At 35.0% G+C, this 7607-nt stretch overlaps 1 protein-coding gene across 4 annotated transcripts in view; it reads right to left on the bottom strand.

Moving 5' to 3' along the window:
* PPP1R1C (protein phosphatase 1, regulatory (inhibitor) subunit 1C) overlaps positions 1-7607 on the bottom strand; it is a 147655-nt gene that overhangs the window by 8505 nt on the left and 131543 nt on the right. For 2 of the 4 annotated variants that reach the window (XM_012000050.1, XM_012000049.1), the window contains exon 5: positions 2258-2814. In XM_012000050.1, the coding sequence (XP_011855440.1) occupies positions 2726-2814 (89 nt within the window). In that variant the 3' untranslated portion in view covers positions 2258-2725. Of the gene's footprint in view, positions 1-2257; positions 2815-7607 lie in introns of those variants that run through there. The other 2 variants (XR_001008230.1, XR_001008229.1) reach the window with 2 other exon arrangements.

Raw genomic sequence — 7607 nt, 5'->3', positions numbered from 1 at the left:
CCCAGCTACTTGGGAGGCTGAGGCAGGGCAATCGCTTGAACTGGGGAGGTGGAGGTTGCAGTGAGCCAAGATGGTGCCACTGCACTCCAGTCTGGTGACAGAGCAAGACTCCATCTCTAAATAAATAAATAAATAAATAAATAAAATAAAAATAAAAATAAATAAGTCGGGTGATTAATCACTTGTTCATAATGTTGAAGAGGATCATGAAGTAGATAAAGTTAAGATAGAAGGCCTCTGAAGTCCTTTCTAACTCTAATAATAATATACACCAATTATTAAATGCTCACTAAGCTTGGCTAAGTATTTTATAGGTCTTATCTCATTTAAGCCTCACAATAACCCAGTAGGATAGGTATGATTGTACCCACTTTACAAATGAAGAAGCTGAGTCTAAAATCTGGTAGAGCCTGTAGCTGAATCCAAGTCAGAATGACTCGAAGCCCAGCTACTAACAATTATATTATAAATGTGATCTGGAAAACACAGTTTCTGTTTTGTTTTGCTTTTGTCAGTTTCTTTGCCCATTCTGCCAAACTGAAGCCAAGTTGCCTCCTAGAAAAAAAAATTTTGTAAACTGTAATTGTGTGAAAAGTAAAGTGAAAAGCCATTATCTCAACTGGTTTCCTTCAAATTTCTGAGAAAGTCAACATATTTCCCAAGGAAAACTTAAGCTTTTAATTGTGATCTCTTTGTGTTTTGAGAGTGGAGAACAGAATGGAAGAAAACAACATTTCCCAAAGAAAACTTATGCTCTTAATGTTGATTTCTTTATGTTTTTAGGAATGGAGAACAGAACAGAAAAATCCAGAAGCTATCCTGTATATTACCCTAAATGATGTTACAAAATCAGGAAAAGCTTTGGTTTCTTTTCGTTTGCCTGAGTTCTTTTGAAAACGCATTTTAAAAGCATCTGTTCAAGGAAAGGGAAGGGCAATGCTATGTTTTAGCACCTCAGGGTGTCTCAAATACTCTCAAGGGGCATTAAGATGTTTTCCAAACACAAATAATTCAAAATCACTTAAAATAAGGGGCTTAATCAGGTTTTAAGTAGAGAGAAACTTGGGAAATAAACAGAGTCATAGCAGGTGGTATAGAAAATCCAGAAAGTTTTGGCTTAACAAAGAAAAAGTCGAGGGAGTGGTGCAGAAAGGCAGAGAAGGAGAGGGAGAAGGAGAGAGAGGGAGAGAGAAAAGGAAGAAAGAAAGGAAGGGAAGGAGGGAGGGAGAAAGAAGAAAGGAAAGAAGAAAGGAGAGAGAGATTAAACTAGAATAGTCATTTATACTTGTGGTATGCTTATCAATGAGTTTCACACTTATTTTCTTGGAGAAAAATACTATGGAAAATGTCAACTCACTGCATTCTCTGACAGCTCCATAAAACTCTCTTAACTTCTACATTACAAAACTCATATTCAAAATTAAAAGCAATCATTTTACATATTTGAATCTTGATATTAAGATCCCACAGTGGATTACATATTTGATTTTTTCTTCCTGCTTTCATTTTTCCTTTACCAAGTTTGGAGAAATCTTTCCATTTTTTTTATCCATGATACATTTGAATTTCATTAATATTACTAATAAAGGAACCAAGTTGGGTATTCTTCCATTCCCCCTAAATTTTGTAGTTTAGATAGTTGCCTTCACAAATAATGTATAATTAAAATTGTTCAAAATGCCCAGAACTTAAATTATTCAATAAATATATACTGTCATATAAAATCTTGCTTTATGCTAATGCTGTAATCTTTTCTGCCAGTTCTATAGGGGTAAAAGTATGTTTCTTTTATTTTCATAATTCCCAGCAGAGTACCTTCCTAGGGATAAGCTCATAAAAGATATTTATTTAATTAATGAATAAATTATTATATGCATGAATTAATGGAATTTCTTATTTTTTGATATGGAAGACTTATAAACTGCTAATTATTTATCAAAATGCAATAGGAAATAGATGACCCAAATTTAAAGTAATAGCTAAAAAAGGGGGTAGGAAGATTTGGCATAGATTTTTAGATTTATCATTTGTCTTTCTTAATAACTAGAGAAAATGCTGGGAAATATATATCTCGCAGCTTAGAAAATGAAGAGAGTTCTGTAGTTTTATAATCAACCATTAATGTGTTGTTGGTGGGAAAAAGATGTTTAGTATCTAATACTGTGGTGTATTGAATCAAGAAAACTGGCATTTCTTCATCATTTAAAAATAAACATTATGTTGTGTTCTGGATACAGAAATTTGATCAATGCAAAACTTAAGCTAAAAGTTTTATTAGATATTTCTCTTTAAGTTAAACCCACACACACATACACACATACACACACACTCATGTCTAAATGTATTTACTATTTATTTTTTACTCTTAAAGTGATGTTATTTACATGTGTTGTTAGAATGCAAACCTTATCAGCAGGACATCAAGGATTAAGCTCTGGCAGTATTAAAGTTAGAACAGTCACATGTCTGCAAATTTTTACATAGTTAAAAAGAAGAATCACTGTAAAATAAATGCTTATTCTTTAATTGTAAGTGATGTGGAACAATGTGTACTTAGTTCTAAAGTTCAGTTAAGGAGACTTCCAGGAGGTGCATAGCTACTGTATGAGTGCGGGTGCAGAGATGGAGGATGCTTCCGGAAATCAAGCGGTGGAATTCCATGGTATATTCAGAAAAGTTAATAGTTCAGTTATTTCCAAGAAGCCTTCTTGCTGCAGACCAGTAATTAATGGTCCTGCTGCTCCTCTCTTTCACTGGTGCCTTCTTCTTCTTCAGGGAATGCTGATTCATTCTGGCCTTTCAGATGCTTAACCCCTGAAATTATAAAAATTATGCAAAATTTAAATGATTTTCATTTCTGGAATATTAACCGCTTTGCTGCAAGAGATATAAAAGAGTGGAAAGTTTTCATTTGGTGTTTATATGTTTTTCTCCAAGAATCTTAACAATGTAATCCTATAAAAACCTTTTAATTCACTGAGCAATAAAAACATACCCAGATGAATTTCCATTAGAGGCAGGCTATCTTTCATCATTAAAGCTTCTCCATTAGGGATTGCATCACAGCCTATTAAAAACCTGTTAACTAAAAATCTGCTCACAGATTCTTATTATAATTCTATAATTCTAATGTATCACTTAGTTCAAATATTGCTTTTGGCATCCCTCAATTCTATTACAACAAGAACTATTGAAACCCCTAGGAACAAAAGGGTGTGCGTGCCATTTCTGTGTCTTATAAACAACAAAACAATCACAATATTGTGAATCTTCTCTCAGAACCTAAACATACCAATGTGATTATGGAACTTCTCTATTCAAAATTCTTCAATAACTTCCCCCACAACCTACACAATGGGAAAAACATTGGCATACATTTGCCTGCTATACAAGGCTCTTGTAATCTGGGCTCTCTACCATTTCTCACCAGCCTTTCTTGCTTTCAGGGTAATTTACACTTAACAACACTAACCTACTTTTCCCCCTGGCCACTCCAGGCTCCCTCAGGCTTTCACACTTTTCTTGTTCTATTCTCATTGCCAGACATCTTCATCCTACACACACCTGATAATCTCCCACTCATCCTTCTGGTGTCAGCTTGCCTCCTCTCTGATGGCTACCTCAATTCCCCATGTAGATAGAGACTTTCTCATATTCCCCCTGCTCTTGGAACATTTATTGTTGATTACCTTATAGAACTGTATTTGTTCACATATCTTTCTCATTAGAGAAAACTCTTTGATGCTGAGAAATATGTAATTTCATTTTGGAGTCCCAGGCACAGTGCCTAGCAAACAGTAGGTACTCATTAATATTTATTGTCTAAATGATTGATTGAATTAATGAAGTAACAATTTGGTATGTGCCTTTGGCAGTTCCACAATAATCTATCTTTAGACTTTTTTCAAAATTATTTCAAATTTACGGCATAAATCAGAAGACAATTACAACAACCACACTCAATCTACAAAATTATCTTTCATTTCCCTCAAGTCTATTCTGTTAAGACATCAGAAGAGCTGAAACTTTATGCATCTAGTGACGGTTACTGTGAGAAATTTTACACTTTTTTGTATCTTATAAAATTAGTTTATGAGATTATTTTAAGTATTACTAAAAAAAAACACTCCAGTAAGAATTAATAAATGAAATGAAGTCACTATTCATGTTTGCTATAAAACAAAGAGTCTCAAGAAATGTGTAAGTTTGCATGTACGGCTGTCAGCAAGCCTCAGAGGGCTATTTGGCAAACAGTGACATCCTTGGACTTCATGGATTGCAAAATATTTTATCACTTGTAATAATATCTAAATATGTAATTTCATCTGAAAACATACATTATTCACAATTCTTCTTGATCTAACACTGTAGGGAGAAATTTGTTACTAAGACATGGAATTCATTTCATACTACCATAAATTACCTGAAAAAGAGGTCTCAGTGCTCAGGGAAAGGGAAGAGGGTTTATTGAGTGTCCAACTGCTCACTCTGCTGGAGTCTATATACATGAGTCACTAAACCTCACAACTCCTTGTGGTAAACACCTGTCTAGTAAAATTTAGACTTAGAGAAGATAAATGATTTGTACAAGGTTATAAGGGTATTGTGATGCTAAGAGAAGTTCTGACACATAATAGTCCCTCAATACATACTGAATGAATTAATGAGGGTATGAATGAGTAACTCATAAAGTTCCATTATTAAGAGACACTGATTCATTTTCACCTTTATCTTTCTGGCTGCTGACCCAAACTTTCCATCATTCTCTAGGATTTATCATAGGTTTGGAGTACCAATTAACCTGGCACCAAGGTCTTGGGGTTCCCTCTGAAATATTAAGGCACAGTAATCATTCAGCCGCCTGCCACTCCTCTTCCTGAGCTGAAGTTGACTATATCTTGCCAGGTTTGCAAAGGTTCTAATGACTCGAGAGCTCATCTTTTTCAAGGTAACTACAGAGTAATAAATCTGTGTTTGAGATAATGTTCTTTAAATAAGAGGTAATAATTTAATGTCCACATTGATTTGTCTAAATGAGGGGATTAAATATAAAGGAAAAAATCAATAATTAAGATGTTTAACTCATTAATCAATTAATCACCCACTTTCCACACTTGAGAATAGGTCTGCTTGTTTATCCTGATCCACATTTAATTATTTTATAATAATAATGATCACAAAATTATATGAAAAAGCCAAACATTTTGCAAAGTAAAATCACTCACTTGGACAAATGTTAGAAGGTCTTCCTTAGCCCTATACAATTGTGACACAACTATTTCCAGGTGAAACATTTTGATGAGGCAGGAGCAGGTGACATGTTACCAAAGAGCTGTTCAGCAGAATATCTACAACAAATTCTTTGATTCCCAAAGCAGTTTACTCTAATACTGTCTTTCAATTGGATAATAAACGATTGGTTGATGTGTGCTTTGAAGCAATCTTCAAGGCAATCTCTCTCTTTTCCCATCATCAATATTCATCTGATTATAGATGCAATAATGCTGAGATTAAAGTGAAAAGTCTGCTGAGGGCTATGTAATAATTTCTTTCTCCCTATCCCTCTCCTGCATCCCAAAACACACGTATGATTTGTGTTTTAATTTTCTTTAAATCTCCATTTGATGTTTGAGGAGGGTTACATTTGATGTAATTCTAGAGATGGATGAAAATGAATTGGTCTGGGGGTGTTGTTGAAATACTCAGAGCTTCCTCCTCTGCCAGATGCTAATGAGCATCAGGAAAATCCCTTCCTTGCACAGGGTTTGAGGCTTGGTACATGGCAAACAACCTCAGGAGCAAGTGCAGACTCAGCCAGGGCTGCATATGGGCAGAAGGCCAAGGAATCCCAAAAAACACATTGGAGGTTCTTTTCTTCAAAGCAAAATGAGCACACAGTAAAAGGGACCATGTAGAAGACAATGATATGCGATATGAAAATATGAAGGAATGAAGAAAAGAAAGCAGACAATAAAGGAAAAGGAAAAGAAAGAAATTTTGACCCCAAGCAGAACACAATACTTACTGTCTTCTCTATTCTGTAGATCAAATGGTTAAATGTGGATTCAACAAAGCTGTGAAGTAACTGAGTGAAGAATTTTGAATACTGAATCCATAGAGGGAGTTTTACATTTGGCAAACCACAGGTCAATATTTTTAATCAATTAATTTGAAGCCAAAGACAGGAGGCTCATTACATTTGTAGATAACACAAAATTTGGAAGAAAAGATGACATGAATGACAAAGTGAGTAAAGGTTTCCAAAAGCTGGAATGATGGCCTAAGCAATTAAGGTAGAGTTCAACAGAATTTGTGTTTTCAGAAAGGTTAATTTACTTCTTAAAAAAACGAAAATAGAGTATAAGGGCAACCTTAATTAATTACAGTTAGGGATTTTAGGTGACTACAATTTCACTTGACCTGGTGTATCCAGGCACAGAGCTCGTGGCAGTGTTGGTGGTATTCCTAGTAGTGAAGTTGGCAGTATAAGAAAGGGAACTGCTCTCTAACCACGTGTTGGTCAGACTTTTCCTGCAACATGCTGCCTAGTTCTCATCTGCATTTTAAGAGGACTGTTTAAGAAGGGAATTGAGATAAAAGGTAGTTTTATGACATCACTTTTCTGGAGGAATTATAGATGAAACTGGAATATTTAGCATAGAGGAAATTGATAGAGGACAATAGAGGCTGACTTCGATTTCCTAAAATACTGGAAAAGGAAATAAAATTAATCTATGTAGCTGCTAAGAGCAGAAATAGGGTCAATGGCTGACATTTGTGTGTATAGGCAGATTATAGCTCAATATAAAAAAGAAAATTCCCAAATTCTTTATGTTTGGCCAGAAATAAACAAATGAATGAGTTCCTCATCACTGTACATGTTCAAGTCAAAGCTATAGTTTCATCTCTGAGGCAGGTGATAGATGATTCCTGCATTGAGTAGCAGGGTGAACATGTAACCTTGCAGATCCTAGGATGCTATTAATCCACAAAGGAAATATTCGGCACTATTGAAAAATTAGCTCTGTTTTGAGTACTATAAGTTACAAAAAAGTAATAAAACGTCAAATGACATAATGGCCCAAATACACATTTTAAAACTAATTCACATAGGGAGTAGCACATGTAAATAGATTTATTTTGTTTTTTCAACTACATATTTTAGACCACGTAAATCATTCTAAAGTCCTCTAGGGAATCTATGGGTGGATTTTAAAGAGCTTCTGACCCTCTTGGAATTCTATTTATAGAGTATTTGTGCTTCTTCAGGGAAGGAGGTCAACAGTTTTCAGCAGAATCTCAGAGGGGTCTCTGATCTGCAAGTAATTATGAATTTGAATTCTAATCCCTTTAAAGATGAAGAGACAGTTTCAGATGATAAAATGACTTGCTTAAATTCCCACAGTGGTTGTTGGCTGAGCTGGGACACAAACTGTGGCCCTTAACTCCTACTGGGGACTCTTTACCTGGGTCACTAGGACCTCATCTTCCACTGTTACTGATTTTTTAGAAAGTTAGAATCTGAGGAAACGATGGTGACTCAGGATCACGAGGCTGTTTTCATTATCAGAGGATTTTACATCGCAGGTAGATTTTGGTATAACTTT

This window comes from Mandrillus leucophaeus, unplaced genomic scaffold (genome assembly GCF_000951045.1).
Source record: "Mandrillus leucophaeus isolate KB7577 unplaced genomic scaffold, Mleu.le_1.0 Scaffold614, whole genome shotgun sequence".
In the NCBI taxonomy this organism is placed as follows: domain Eukaryota; kingdom Metazoa; phylum Chordata; class Mammalia; order Primates; family Cercopithecidae; genus Mandrillus; species Mandrillus leucophaeus.
This window is presented reverse-complemented; position numbering and strand designations above follow the sequence as displayed.